Genomic DNA, 14,709 nt, shown 5'->3' with positions numbered 1-14,709 from the left:
GCACAGGCTCCGGACGCGCAGGCTCAGCGGCCATGGCTCACGGGCCCAGCCACTCCGCGGCATGTGGGATCTTCCCGGACCGGGCACGAACCCGTGTCCCCTGCATCGGCAGGCGGACTCTCAACCACTGCGCCACCAGGGAAGCCCTCTGCTCTGATCTTTATGATTTCTTTCCTTCTACTAACTTTGGGTTTTGTTTATTCTTCTTTCTCTAGTTCCTTTAGCTGTAAGGTTAGGTTGTTCATTTGAGTTGTTTCTTGAGGTAGGCTTGTATTGCTATAAACTTCCCTCTTAGAACTGCTTTTGCTGCATCCCATTGGTTTTGGATCATCGTGTTTTCGTTGTAATTTGTCTCTAGATATTTTTTGATTTCCTCTTTGATTTCTTCAGTGATCTTTTGGTTATTTAGTAACGTATTGTTTAGCCTCCATGTGTTTGTGTTTTTTACGTTTTTTTCCCTGTAATTGATTTCTAATCTCATAACGTTGTGGTCCGAAAAGATGCTTGATATGATTTCAATGTTCTTAAATTTACCGAGGCTTGATTTGTGATGCAAGATGTGATCTATCCTGAAGAATGTTCTGTTTGCACTTGAGAAGAAAGTGTAATCTGTTGTTTTTGGATGGAATGTCCTATAAATATCAATTAAATCTATCTCATCTATTGTGTCATTTAAAGCTTGTGTTTCCTTATTACTTTTGTGTTTGGATGATCTGTCCATTGGTGTGAGGTGTTAAAGTCCCCAACTATTATTGTGTTACTGTCGATTTCCTTTTTTATAGCTGTTAGCAGTTGCCCTATGTATTGAGGTGCTCCTATGTTGGGTGCATATATATTTATAATTGTTATATCTTCTTCTGGGATTGATTCCTTGATCATTATGTAGTGTCCTTCCTTGTCTCCTGTAACATTCTTTATTTTAAAGTCTATTTTATCTGATATGAGTATTGCTGCTCCAGATTTATTTGCTTTCCATTTGAATGGAATATGTTTTTCCATCCCTCCTGGGGACTTTTCTCACAAAGAGATTCTTTAGCCATTGCGTCTGGTGGGCAAGTGTCTGTCTCCTGATGTCGGGGTGGGTGGGGACAGCTGCCGTGGTCAGAGAGGGCTCTGTCTCCCTTTGCAGAGATGAGGTCATAGCAGGTCACTGCAGGAACACCACGGCCCTGGTAGACTGTCTAGTCTGCTGTGCCTTCATTCACCAAATGAGGAAACTGAGGCCCAGAGAGAAGTAGGGAGGGGGGATGCTCTCGTCCTAGTGGTGAGTGGTTGGGAGACCTGGGCTGTCATCCCACCTCTATGTGACCTGGGGCACCTTCCTCTGAGCCTCCACTTTCTTATCTGTAAAGCCAGGATGATCACACCTCCAAGGGCAGGTGTGAATGTTCTAGGAGAGGCTGGCACACCTTAGATGCCTATTGGTGGAAGTTGTCTCTGTATCTGACTTATTGGATTGTATCTCACTCTTCTCCTACACTGTAAACTCCTTGAAGATGGAAGCTGTGTTTGTCTGTTGGGTGCAGGGTAGGGACAAAAGACTACTACTTATTCTTAGCCCAGGTGCTCAGTGTCTGGCTAAGAAAACACACCCAGAGCTGTTAGAGAGGGAGTCTGTCAAAGGACTGATATGTACGGTAGAGGATATGCAGGTGGGTCATGGGTACAGGGCTCCACCTTTTAGAAGGTGCCCTCTCATCTTCCATCCTGCCTCGGGGATTGCTCACAGCAGCACCCTGCAGTGCCTGGAGTCCTCTGTTTGAGAGATGAAGACTGTCAGGCTCAAAGGGAACTCAGGTGTGTTGGACTTGAAAGCCAGTGCTCTCTCCACCACAGCATGGAGTTGTACCCGTCGTCCTTCCATACATCTTTCAGCAGATTTGTCACCCACGTGGCCCACCCTCCCAGGCCCTAGCTGCCTCCGAGCTCCTCTCTGCTCTCACTATCCTGTCCCCCTCGGCAGGCTGCTGCCCTCTGCTCCTTGCCTTTGGCCAAGCTCATAGGGGATCCTGGGGAGGCCTGTCCAGGCTGCCTCGACCCCTGCCTGGATCACGGCCTGCCTTTAGCCAACCATTCTTGTTTTGTTTTTATTATCAGATATACCTGGATTCTGTTCCTGGCTCTCCTTTCTGATGGTATGAACTTAAGCAAGTAAATTGACTTCTCTGAGCCTCAGTTCCCTCAACTGTGAAATAGGAGTGACAGTGCCTTCTTCAGCTTGTTGTGAGAAGTTGAAGGTTGTTGGCATATGGAAAGTAGGCAAGGCCAGTGTCCCCGAGAGACTCATTTTAAGGAGCAGATTGATATGGTGGATAGACAGGTAAATTTAAATAATCATGATCTAAAAGTCTGCCCTAATTTCTCTGCGAGAATGATTCCTTTAGGATTGAGAGAGGGATCAGAGATGGCTTACCAATGGAGGTGACTTTGAGCAGAACTTCTTCTAGTAGGATAGGGATGGGATGGTACAGAGATGCACATGGTATGGAGAGAATAGTAGGCAGTCTAAGATTGTGTGAGAAGAGAAGGGACGATGTGACAGATAAGGTAGGAGGCCAAAAGTCGTGTTAGTGTCAGACCCTGGAGGTCTTTAGTACCAGGTTAAGAAATGTGGGCAGAGGGAGCCACTGAGGAGTCTGAGCAAGGAAGCAGCTTGTTTCAGGTTTGAGGTTTAAAAAGATCATGAATGGCTTGTAGAGCGGGATGGCGATGGGGGTGGGCAGTAGGGAGAGGAGAGACAAGCTTCTGTCTTTTCTGGGGGAGAGAGTATGAGGGAGAGTTCTCAGACAGGCTGAGGGACTGGGGAGTGTGGGGAGGAAGTAGGTAGGGGCACCAGCCCTGGGGTCTGAGTGACTAGGTACTTGGTACAGATCTTGATTTCCTCGTCCAGTCTTGGGTAAGACACTTTACCTTTTTGAGCCTCAGTTTCCTCGTCTGTAAAGTGGGATTAGTGTGGTTAGCTTGCAGTGAGATGCCCCAGAATATTAGCCCAAAACACAGGTGGCTAAGGAGATATTGCCTGGGTCTGTTCCAACCCACACTAACACTTTTTTTTTTGGTTAATGACCCATGACACCAAATACCTCATATAGCCTTTATTTTTCTCCACCCCAGGCCTTGCCCACAGGTCAACCCAACATCAGCAGCAATGTGCTGATATTATTCTGTTCCCTTTTTTCTCACTTCTGGCTGTAAGTACTTTTCCATGCTACTACACAGTCTCCCTCCCCAGCACAGCTAACTGGTACAGGTCATTCTGATGAACTGATGGGAAATATGCCCTTGGCGGGACAGGGCCCTGGACACAGTGAACTGGCTGGCAACCTGGCCAGGGGTACAAGAAACAGTGGATACCTGTTACGTCCCACACTCCTTAACCCATCCAGCTCTGCCTACTTAACATCCCTTCTTGGTCGGCTCCCACGCACTTCACACTTAACAAAAATGCCTGGTGAGGTGGACCTCCCAGTCTCTCCTCTCCTGTTTGTCCCACAGTGTTCTCAGTAACTGGAAGTCGACCATCTACTTATTCACTTAAGCCAAAGCCTGGGGGTCCTTGTGTTTGGCCAAGTTCATGGGGGATCAGGGAGGCTGGGTTTTATAGGATGAAAAAGTCATTCTGGGTTCTTCCCTCACCCTCATTCCCCACATCTAATCCACCAGCAAAGCAAGCCTGTCTCCTAAATTGATCTGTTTTGTCTACTTTTCTCTCTTGCCTCAGACCAAATCAAGTCGCTGACTTCTCTCATTTGGATGCCTGCAATCTCCTCCTCTTCCAAACCATTGCATTTTCTCTACAGTAGCCAGAACAATCGTTAAGAAGACATTTTTCTTAAAACTCTTCTGTTTTCCCTACTAGGCCTTGTATGATCCATCGCCTGCTCCCCTTGTGCCATGTGATCCATCGCTGTCCACCTACAGCCCTGCTGGCCTCCCCAGGTTCCTGAGCACATCACATGCTTTTGTCCGGGTCTTCCCCTGCTAGCTTTTTCTTGCTAGTATTTCAAGCCTTAGCCCAAATGTTACCTATCTGACCTATATCTCCTCCCCCGTCCCAGTTTTTCTCGCTTTTTTTTTTTACTGTGGTAAAATACACATAACATAAAATTGACCATTTTAACCATTTTTAATTGTATATAGTTCAGTGGCATTAAGTACGTTTACAGTGTTGTGCCTTGCCTATCCTTCACACAACACCATGTGTAATAATACTCTGTGTGTGTGTGTATGTGTGTGTGTGTCTTTCCCACTAGAATTAAGCTCCATGAGAACAGGGAGAGGGTTAGTTTTCTTTTTCCTTGCTACACCTGGCAGTGGTAATAGGCATTCATGGAATAAATGAGTACATGCTGCCACGTATTGAGTACTTACTGTGTGCTTGGCACTCCAAGGTCCTTTACAAACATTTCATTCAGTCTTTTTTCTTTTTTTTTTGGCTGTGCTGGGTCTTCGTTGCTGGGCGCGGGCTTTCTCTGATTGCGGCAAGCGGGGGTTAGTCTTTGTTGTGGTGCACGGGCTTTTCATTGTGGTGGCTTCTCTTGTTACGGAGCACGGGCTCTAAGCACACGGGCTTCAATAGTTGTGGCATGTGGGCTCAGTAGCTGCGGCTTGCAGGCTTTAGAGCACAGGCTCAGTAGTTGTGGCGCACGGGCTTAGTTGCTCCGCGGCATGTGGGATCTTCCCGGACCAGGGATTAAACCCGTGTCCCCTGCATTGGCAGGCGGATTCTTAACCACTGCACCACCAGGGGAGTGCTTCATTTAGTCTTGACAGCAGCCCTGGAAGTGGTCATTGCCTCCCTTTTTACAGATGAGGGTACAGCTCAGAGAGGTTAAAGCTGCCAGAGAGGGACTTCCCTGGTGGCGCAGTGGTTGAGAACCTGCCTGCCAATGCAGGGGATGCAGGTTCGAACCCTGGTCCGGGAAGATCCCACATGCCGCGGAGCAACTAAGCCCGCGTACCACAACTACTGAAGCCCGTGCGCCTAGAGCCCGTGCTCTGCAACAAGAGAAGCCACCGCACTGAGAAGCCTGCGCACCGCAACAAAGAGTAGCCCCCACTCGCCGCAACTAGAGAAAGCCCGCACGCAGCAACGAAGACCCAACGCAGACAAAAGTAAATAAATTAAATAAATAAATTAAAAAAAAAAAAAAGCTGCCATAGAGGTCAACCATGGTCACAGAAGCAGGGTTGAACAAACCACAGCTCTGGCAGATGAATCCAATTCCCTTTATCCTAAGGAATGTGCATTTCTAATGTGGGAAAAGGGGTTTCAAAGAGGCTACTTGGAGGGGAGGAGTTCAACCCTGGGAGAATAGAAGTTGGGTGAAACACGGAAATGCCTCAACAGAGTCAAAACTGGGCCAGTCACAACCTGTAGAAGCTCAACCTGCAGAGGCTCAACCTACACAGCCTTGGCGGATTGTAGGCCTTTGGCTATTTCGCCATCTTCGGTACTTTGTTCTCTTCCCCCAGGATAGTCAGCAGAAATGGCCTGGAAATTCCTGGCCACTCACTTTGTGCTCATATACCATGGAATGCGGAGCTGGAGAGGCTGAGGCTCTAGGACCTACTGGAAGGAAGGAAGGGAGGGAGGGAGGAAGAATGGGGTGCTGCTTAGGCCCACAGAGGAGCCTGAGAAGGTCTCTTGAAGTTCTCTTTCCATTTGTAGCCTTGGGTAGAGTCTCCATCCCTTTTCCGTAGAATGGAGGAGAGGTGGGTTAGATTAGATTAGAGCTGTGCCTGAGCATCACCTGGGACAGACCCTAGATGTTATAACACCAGCATTGATTTATTGAGCACTTACTATGTTATTACTTTTACAGAATTAGCTCAATTAGTCATAGACTGTCACAACAGGGTGTGGGTACTATTATTATCCCCGTTTTACTGAGGAGGAAACTGAATCATGAAGAGATTAAATAACTTTGTCCAAGGTCAAACAGCTAGAAAGCAACTGAGCACATATTCTGGCTCCTCTTAACCACCACTTGCTCTACCACTTTTGCATCTGGGTAGCTGCAAATTGCCCTCGTTAGAGTTTGAGAGCCTAAGGCTTAGACAACTGAACTGTCTTTCATAACCTTGAAGCCAGGACTCAATAAAGATTTATTTCGAAAGCTGCTTATGTGGGGGGAAAAGGCTTTCGACACAATTTGGGCTGGATTGGAATTGAGATAGCCATGGAGAAAGTCTATTCTCAGAGGTCTTGAGGAGACAAGGCAGCAGCAGTTAGTTTAAGGAGTGAAGGGCTCAGGGCTGAGGCTTTCAGCTGCCCGGGATCGTGCTAGGTGCAACAGCCCTTCTTGTCACCCACAGGTGATTTCCTTTCCCCCTTTTGTAACACCGTCTGTTTGTGTGAGTGTGTATACAGTGTTTATCTCTTGTTGGACTGCTTAGAGGAAAGCCAAGTTCCTCCCAGGAGTGGTGGCATTTTGGATCAAAGGGCACAGATGGTTTGGTTTGCTTTTATTTAATGAGAACGGCTTTGTGTGTGTGTGGTCTGATTATGGCAGTTATGTATAACCAGAGTTACTAGTGGTTATGTTGGGGTTGGGAGGAGTTGTGAGGGATACTTCACTTAATGTTCTTCAATGTTTTAATTTTTTATAATAAAATTTTAAAAATACATGTAATGTTTCTTGTAGCTTCGGTAATATAGGTAAACTACAAAGAAAGAAGTAAAAGTTGTCCATAATCCCATTTTCCAGAGGTTACCATTATCAATATTGAATGTATTTCCTTCCACACATTTTTATATGTGTATGCTTTCTCTTTTCCACAAATAGGATGATGGGCTGTTTTTCAATCTGTTTATATTACTTGGCAATGATTCAGTAAATAAATCTCTGAAAGCATCACTTTTAATGGCTTCGTCCTGTTTTATCATCAATATACCACATATTATCTAGCCAGTCCCCTACTCCTGAGTGTATGGGTTGCTCCATTTTTTGTTGTTTTTTTAATGTTATGAAGAATACAGTAGAGAATATTTGTGGATCTTAATCTTTGGGTGTATTTATTATTTGGTTCTTCTCAGATAAATTCTGAGAAGTGGAATTGCTGGGCATCTCTTCTCACTTTTTTTTTTAGGGTTTTTGATGAATATTGCCTAATTAGAGCAGGAAAATGATTGCCATTTCTGACATGGAGTATTTGCCTGGGTTTTTCAGGACAGGAAGATGCCACCCAAGCGTATAACTAAGAGAAGGTCACCCACCGAAGATGCCCTCCCCAAAAGCAAGAAGGTGAAGGGTAAGTTGGCCTTGGCCTCTACTTCAGTATGGGTGGCCTCTTGGCACCCCCAGAATCTGGAACTGGGTTCCTTTCTCCCTGAGATTTGAAGCTGAGGGGCCTGGAAGTCCAGGAACTCCACCCAGCTGGAGAGTCTCCTGTAGCTCACTGAATCCCACCCTCTGGGAATCTTAAAGGGGCAGAGACTTGCCTAAAAGCACTCAGATACTGGCAAAAAAACTAGACCCTAGGGCTTTGCCCCAGGCAGTAATGCATCATGGTTAAGACCATTGACCTCCAGACTGGGTTCAAGTCCTGGCTCTGCCACTTTCTAGCTACATATAGCTTTGAGCAAATCACTAACCTCACTGAGCTTGGACTACTACCCCATTCATAAAATGGGCAACCTCACTGGGCTGTCCTGAGGAAAATGAGATCATGTCCTGGTAGCACTGGAGGGAGGTGGCTGTGGTCTCCTCTCTCCTGGGACCCTGGAGGGAGTCAGGGAGGAGAGAGAGCCACCCCCAATCTGGGAGGGGGGAATATGGACCCACACTCAGACACTGTCTGTCTTTTGCAGACCCTGGTAACCAGGCAGTGAGGGTCGTTGCCTCCCGCCGCGTTCCAGGCGCCCGCTCCTGCCAAGGTGCCTGCGGGCCGAGCCCTCCTGACCAGAAAGCCCAACCAGGCGGCTGCTTGCCCAGCGCACCCTCTGCGCAGCCGCAGCAGTCCTGGCAGCCTGGTCACACCCCCAGGGGGAGGGGCTGGACGCCATTGGCTGTCCGGGGCTACGGGCGGTCGCTGTTGGCCACCAGATGGCCCTGTGCCGCACACTGGTTGGCGTGTTCCCGTCTGCAAAAGCCTGTGCGGGTTCTTAACTCCTACCCCTTCGTTTTCAGCTGCCTGTCCGCTCCCACATAGGAGCGGAGTGGGGGTCAGTGTACCTTTGTCCAGGGGTTAAGTCACAGCCTGAGGATGCACTGCAAACTCTACTAATTATTCTGTGACCTTCTCTGAGACTCTGTTCCCTTTTCTGTAAAGTGGGACCCTAAGAATGGAAGGTCTCCAGCATAATGTGAGGGGCTGCAAAGCAGTCTAACACTAGTAAGCAGTCGGTAAAGGGGTAGACGCTATTATGCCCTGATAGTATGGTTCCCGACCAAGAACAACCTATCGGGAAAACTAGCTTGTGTCCCCACTGTTCTTTAACCCTCTCCACCAAGATTCATTTGCCAATATTGAGTGTCTCGTTTCCATTTCCTTCCACTCACATTAATAATGTGATCAGTTTTTAATCTGCACAAAAACCCTATGAGATGAGTACTTTTGTTATCCTCGTTTCACAGTGAGGAAACTTAGGCTTGGAGAGGTCAGATGGTCTGTGGCAGGGCAGGGGCTTGAACCCAGGTCTGTGTGATCCCAGGGCCTGTGCAGTGACCTCTCCTCTGTCCCGTCATCCTGCACACTCAGGGGCTGTCTCCTTCACCCCTCAGTCTCACATAGGTCCCACAACACAGAACCGGGTTTGGTGCTGACGCTGGGCCAGGGCGACGTGGGCCAGCTAGGGCTGGGCGAGAATGTGATGGAGAGGAAGAAGCCAGCCCTGGTGCCCATTCTAGAGGACATCGTGCAAGCTGAGGCTGGGGGCATGCACACTGTGTGTCTAAGCAAAAGTGGCCAGGTAGGTTGGGCGTGGCACAGGATGGGACAGGGCCTGGGGTTAGTAGGGGGCTTGGGGAAGGAGCTTTGAACCACACGCATTACTCTGTGGAGATGGAGCTGGCTAGACAAGCAGGGATTGGCCTAAACAAGAACGGACGGAGAGGCCAGGCCTTGCACTAATGGGGGCATCCTGGGCACAGGTCTACTCCTTCGGCTGCAATGATGAGGGTGCCCTGGGAAGGGACACATCAGTGGAGGGCTCAGAGATGGTCCCTGGGAAAGTAGAACTGCAAGAGAAGGTGATACAGGTGTCAGCAGGAGACAGTCACACAGCGGCCCTCACCGAGGATGGCCGTGTCTTCCTTTGGGGCTCCTTCCGGGTAAGACTGGGTCTGGAAGACGGCATGGGGGCTGGTGGGCAGAATTAACTGGTGGGGCCCCAAAGATAACCCATCATGAGACCCCTGTTTTACTTACTGGGGAAATCAAGGCCCTGGGCAGAGCTTGGGCCCAGACCCAGGTTTCTGGCTTCTTCATCCAGTCCTGTCCACACCACTGCTGTTCCCTGGACTCTGATGTTATGATGTGTGCGTCTTGGGAAAGGGGTGGGTCAAGGATGCCTTTGGGCTGAGGCTAAGCCAGGAAGCCTACTGACCCATCTCCCTGCCTTCAACCTCCCCCCTCCCCTTCCCAGCCTTCTTCCACACTTCTCAGGGGTTTGGGGGCACATCTCAGAACTTCCAGGACAGGAGAGTGTGGTTTAAAAAGCAGATACAGCATTAAAATTGTTTTGGTACTTTAGTATTCGATTTATTTTGAAATGTCAAAAATAAAGGAATCTGGTGTTTCCTCATTGGGGCTGATTTTAAATTTTTTTTATTGATAATTTCAAACACATACAAGTAAGCAGAATACTATATTGAACTCTGTCTGCTTGCCCCAACAATTATCAGCTTATGACCAAACTTGTTTCATCTTTACTCCCTTCCGTTCCCCAACTCCTTTGTTATTTTAATGCAAATCACAGACCACGTATGATTTCATTCGTAAGTATTGCACTATGTGGCCTGGCTCCTGCCCACTTCTCCATCTCCATCTGGCACCAGTGCCCTTCACCAGACAGCTCTGTGGCTGACTGCAAAGCTGGATCTGGCTGGTATGAGGCAGGAAGAACTGGCTGAAAACTCTTCCGCCCCTCCCTTCCAGGACAATAATGGTGTGATCGGGCTCTTGGAGCCCATGAAAAAGAGCATGGTGCCTGTGCAGGTGCAGCTGAGTACGCCCGTGGTGAAGGTGGCCTCAGGTGAGTCTGCAGGTACTCACTCTGGGCAGGAGTTGGAGAACCTTTTTGGGGGGCTGGCCCAGCCTTGGCCCTTACAGACAAGCCCTGCATCCCTTGCCTTCCTCTCACCCTCAGGAAACGACCACTTGGTGATGCTGACAGTTGATGGCGACCTCTGTACTTTGGGCTGCGGGGAGCAGGGCCAACTGGGCCGCGTGCCTGAATTATTTGCTAATCGTGGTGGCCGGCAGGGCCTCGGTAGGTGGCTTAGGTCCCTCTGGCAGGGCAAGTTGGCAAGCCACCCCCGGTGAAGGTCAGAGGTAGAAGGGATTCTCTGTGTTCAGGCTTGTATCAGGTGGACCTGCGGTGGTAGTTAAGGACTCAGATTCTAGAGCCAGACTACCCCAGGTTTGAATCGTGGCTCTACCAGCTACTGGCTGTGGGCCCCTGGACATAGTTTCCTCATCTCTAAACCCACCTACCTCTAAACCTACCTCACTGGTTTGTTGTGAAGTTAAATGAGTTTACATAAAAGACTGTCTGGCACATGGTAAGTTCCAGGTAAATGTTACCCCTATGGCTGTGGGAGTCTGAGTGAGGCACTTGGACTCTCCTGGCCTCAGTTTCCTCTTCTGTATAGTAGGGACAAGAGTCCCTGCCTAGCCTCCCTGCGAGGGCTTTAGCAGTGAAGGAGAAACAGATGGGGCAGAGAGGAGAGGCTGTGTGTGTCTGCCACTGACCCTGGCCTGCTCTCTGCCTGCAGAACGACTCCTGGTCCCCAAGTGTGTGATGCTGAAATCCAGGGGAAGCCGGGGCCATGTCAGATTCCAGGATGCCTTCTGTGGTGCCTACTTCACCTTTGCCATCTCCTCTGAGGGCCATGTATATGGCTTTGGCCTCTCCAACTACCATCAGCTAGGTGAGTCCCAAGCCCATCGTCCAGGGTCTCCCAGAGTGACCTGGGCTCCAGTCCTGCCTCCACCCCTCATTCGTTGTGCACCCTTGGTGGGGTCACCTAACCCCTCAGAGCCTCAGTTTTCTCATCTGTAAAATGAGAATATAAATACCCTGGCGTGGGGTGGGGGCCACACTGGGAGGGGAAGAAGAAGGCAGCTCCTTGGACACCCTCACGCCTGACAGCTCTGTCCTGGCCTCTTCCCCCAGGAACCCCAGGCACAGAATCTTGCTTTGTACCTCAGAACCTGACATCCTTCAAGAACTCCACGAAGTCCTGGGTGGGCTTCTCTGGTGGCCAGCACCATACAGTCTGCATGGATTCAGAAGGTAGGGCCTCCTGGTCCATCTCTGGGTTGGAGGTGGAGTGTTCCCTGGGCACAGGCCTGGCCACACTCTGGAGATGGCGGTGCTCGGAACCTGGGCCTGCTCCATGGACTGGGCTGGCTGTGGGTCCACGAGGGTTGCCCCCGTCCCCCAGCGTCCTGGTGTTCTTCCACGTGTGAGTTCAATGGGGGCCTGGGGGGGGTTCTCCCAGGCCTCCCCCAAAACTGAAAAGGATACTTCAGACCTCACCACCCTGGGAATGGGGGACCAGCTCCCACAGATATAGGTGCTCACATGGCCTACCCGGAGCATGCCCTCTGCTACTCCTCGTCTCTCTCCCTCCTCCACAGGAAGAGCATACAGCCTGGGCCGGGCTGAGTATGGGCGGCTGGGCCTTGGGGAAGGTGCCGAGGAGAAGAGCGTACCCACATTCATCTCCAGGCTGCCCGCCGTCTCTTCGGTGGCTTGTGGGGCCTCTGTGGGATATGCTGTGACCAAGGATGGTGAGTGGGGCTGCCCACAGTCGGTCTGGTTGGAGTCTGGGGGTCGTGGTTCTTACCGAAGTGCCCAGTAGCCTCTGATGTCCACCATCAGATGGAGCTGAGGTGTGGAGAACACTGTTTGTGGTGACGTTGCTTTTGGCCCGATTGTCAGAAGCTCTGGCTTTGATGACAAAATGGGTAAACATGTTATTTTAATAGAAGTGATTTGTTCTGTAGAGGAGAAAAACAGCAAAGGGAGATATATCACTGAGGCCCAGACAAGCAGTAGGACTTGAACCCATGTCTCCAGACTCCTAACTCAGGCTTCTCTTTACATTTTATACCATGGTGACCCTTTTTATTTACAACCTAGTAGGTGCTGGCTTCCCAGGGAGTTGTACTTAGAATTTTATTAGAGAAAGAAGGCTTAGTAGTTGGGGTCCTGGCAAGTACAGCAGAGGAGGGTGTGGACAAGTGGTCACCAAAGCCTGAGTGGAACAGCCATGGAGGCCTTGAGAAATCCGGCTGGCAGAGGTGCTTGACCTGGGATTATCTGGGAAGAGTTCCTGAGGAAGTGGGGCTCGTACTGCACCGTGAAGGTTCAGTCCTTTATAAGCAAAGGAGGGCATCCAGAGCAGTCTCAAAGGCAGGTGGTCCTGGGAATGGAGGTGATATAGGGGTTTGGGGAATGGCCAGTCATTGTCGGGCCACGCCTAGGAGCAGGCAGAAGTTTTTGGCAATGTGTAAGGACTGCGGTCTCTGGTTGACAGAGCTCTTCTTTGTCCATCACCTCCTTGCTTCCTCCCAGCTTCCCTGAATGCCCGGAGGCTGGGACATTGCCAGGCAGCCACAGGCCCAGGCCAAAATCCACCCTCGTGTGCCAGGCTTCTCACACTACAGAAAGGTGGGGCTTGGGACCCTGGAGATACAGCTGCCCGTATTTCTGTCCTTTGTAGGTCGTGTTTTTGCCTGGGGCATGGGCACCAACTACCAGCTGGGCACAGGACAGGAAGAGGATGTCTGGAGCCCTGTGGAGATGACAGGCAAACAGTTGGAGAACCGTGTGGTCTTATCTGTGTCCAGCGGGGGCCAGCACACAGTCTTACTAGTCAAGGACAAGGAACAGAGTTGATGAAGCGTCTGAGGGCCTGGTTTCCGGCCCCCCCACCTCCCTCCTGGAACAAGGAAGCCATGATGTCTACATATTCCAGCAGGCCTCTTCCAGCTCCAAGTACTCTGTCATCTCCTGCCTTTTTCCCATCAGCAGAACAGAATGCTTCTCTTTTTTTCCCCTCCTTTTCCGGAATCATCCTGGGACCTACAGGATGAGGGTGGTATAGATGGAAGAGGGGAGGGGGTTTTAATCAGAAGGAACATTGCTGACCCCACAGCTGTGTGGTTAGACCTTTCCCCCTCATCCCTACTTCCCATGGTCCTGGCTGACCTTGGTTTTGCCTATCAAAAACCAAAACTTCCTCTCCTGCGTGTTTGGTGCCCATACTCTGAGAAGTCGGGGCTCTGCCAAGCCCTGCTCTAGTCATGTGCCACTCTTCCTGTCCTTCACAACCCACAGACAAATGGTACAGTCCTGAGACCCAGCTGTCATGGACCTACGCCTGGGGAAACTGGAGAAGGGGCAGGGCTACCCAGCCATGGGCAACCCCAAGCCAAATATTTGGCCCTGAACAGGTGCCCATGGGGCAAAAAGAAAAACAGTGATCCTCCGCTTGATCAAGAAAAAAGCCAGTCAGCCTTTCTCCCAGAAGCACAAAGCATTCTGCCCTTCAGGCCTTGTCTGCCAAGTCTCACCCATCCAACCTGCCTCACCTGCAAGCCAAGGGCCTGAAATCCAGAAAGGAAGCTATGCCTGCAGGGCAGGACCTCGGGGAGAGGGGAAGGAGGGCTTTATAAGCAAACTTACAGCAATATTGAGAGTGAAGGGAGGGCAGGGAAGAGGGTTGGAGGGGCAGAGACTGGTCCCCAGAAAGGGAAGCAGTAGCTTGTACAGAGGCTGAAAAAATAGAAGAGAGTATTGATTTTTTTTTTAATGTAAAGTATTTTGGAGGGGAGAGTGAAATCTTTTAACACTTTGAATAAATTTAGAGTTTTATAAAACAGGCCACTTGTTTTCTGCATGCTCCCTGCTTTTTTAAGGGAGCACCTGCTGTGTTGGGATGGGCAAAATAACCCCATGCCTGTAGCCCTGGTGAAGACTAGGGCTTCAGTGATGTCAAGAGGTCCTGGTGTGTGCCAGTCAGCTGCGGGTTTTTTTTGTTGTTTTTTTGTTTTTTGTATGGAACAGTGGCTGTTCTAGACAAATAAAAAAAAGTTGATTGATTTTTGTTAGGTATTTATGTTTCAGGAATCACTGGATTTTAAAAAAATTATACTGTATATTGTGTGAGACATGGGATGGATCTTTTAATATCCTAATCCCAAACCGAGATTTTTGAGTACAGTACATCTCTAGAAGTACTTATGCTAAGTTTACTGATGTACTGTATCATTTCAAAAGCTAGTATAATTAAACATGATTAACTGCACAGTAACAACTTAATGCATAATGCTGTAGATTTTCACAGGCATTTGAGCAACCAAATCATAGAGAGCTGACCTGTCCAGTATGGTGGTCAGTACCTGCATGTGGCTATTTACATTTAATTTAAATTTGTAAAAATGTAAAATGGACTTCCTTGGTTGCACTAGCCACATTTCAAGTCCTCAGTAGTCAGAAGTGTCTAGCGCCTATGGTTCTGGGCTATGCAAATA

The 14,709-nt window shown here is 49.4% G+C and overlaps 1 protein-coding gene across 2 annotated transcripts in view; it reads left to right on the top strand.

Moving 5' to 3' along the window:
* The window catches only part of RCC1 (regulator of chromosome condensation 1), a 19,206-nt gene extending 4,906 nt beyond the window's left edge, over window positions 1-14,300 (top strand). Inside the window, exons 2-11 of one of the 2 annotated variants that reach the window (XM_029229080.1) lie at window positions 7,173-7,254; window positions 7,814-7,921; window positions 8,727-8,914; window positions 9,096-9,275; window positions 10,102-10,198; window positions 10,313-10,435; window positions 10,941-11,096; window positions 11,342-11,461; window positions 11,809-11,961; window positions 12,897-14,300. In XM_029229080.1, the coding sequence (XP_029084913.1) occupies window positions 7,182-7,254; window positions 7,814-7,921; window positions 8,727-8,914; window positions 9,096-9,275; window positions 10,102-10,198; window positions 10,313-10,435; window positions 10,941-11,096; window positions 11,342-11,461; window positions 11,809-11,961; window positions 12,897-13,072 (1,374 nt within the window). In that variant the 5' untranslated portion in view covers window positions 7,173-7,181 and the 3' untranslated portion in view covers window positions 13,073-14,300. The remainder of the gene's footprint in view (window positions 1-7,172; window positions 7,255-7,813; window positions 7,922-8,726; window positions 8,915-9,095; window positions 9,276-10,101; window positions 10,199-10,312; window positions 10,436-10,940; window positions 11,097-11,341; window positions 11,462-11,808; window positions 11,962-12,896) is intronic. The other variant, XM_029229079.1, reaches the window with a different exon arrangement.
* Window positions 14,301-14,709: the final 409 nt, after the last annotated feature.

Source organism: Monodon monoceros, unplaced genomic scaffold, assembly GCF_005190385.1.
Source record: "Monodon monoceros isolate NGI ecotype Baffin Bay Population unplaced genomic scaffold, NGI_Narwhal_1 Super_Scaffold_18, whole genome shotgun sequence".
In the NCBI taxonomy this organism is placed as follows: Eukaryota; Metazoa; Chordata; class Mammalia; order Artiodactyla; family Monodontidae; genus Monodon; species Monodon monoceros.
The sequence above is the reverse complement of the archived record's forward strand: the minus strand, read 5'-3'. Positions and strand labels throughout refer to the sequence as shown.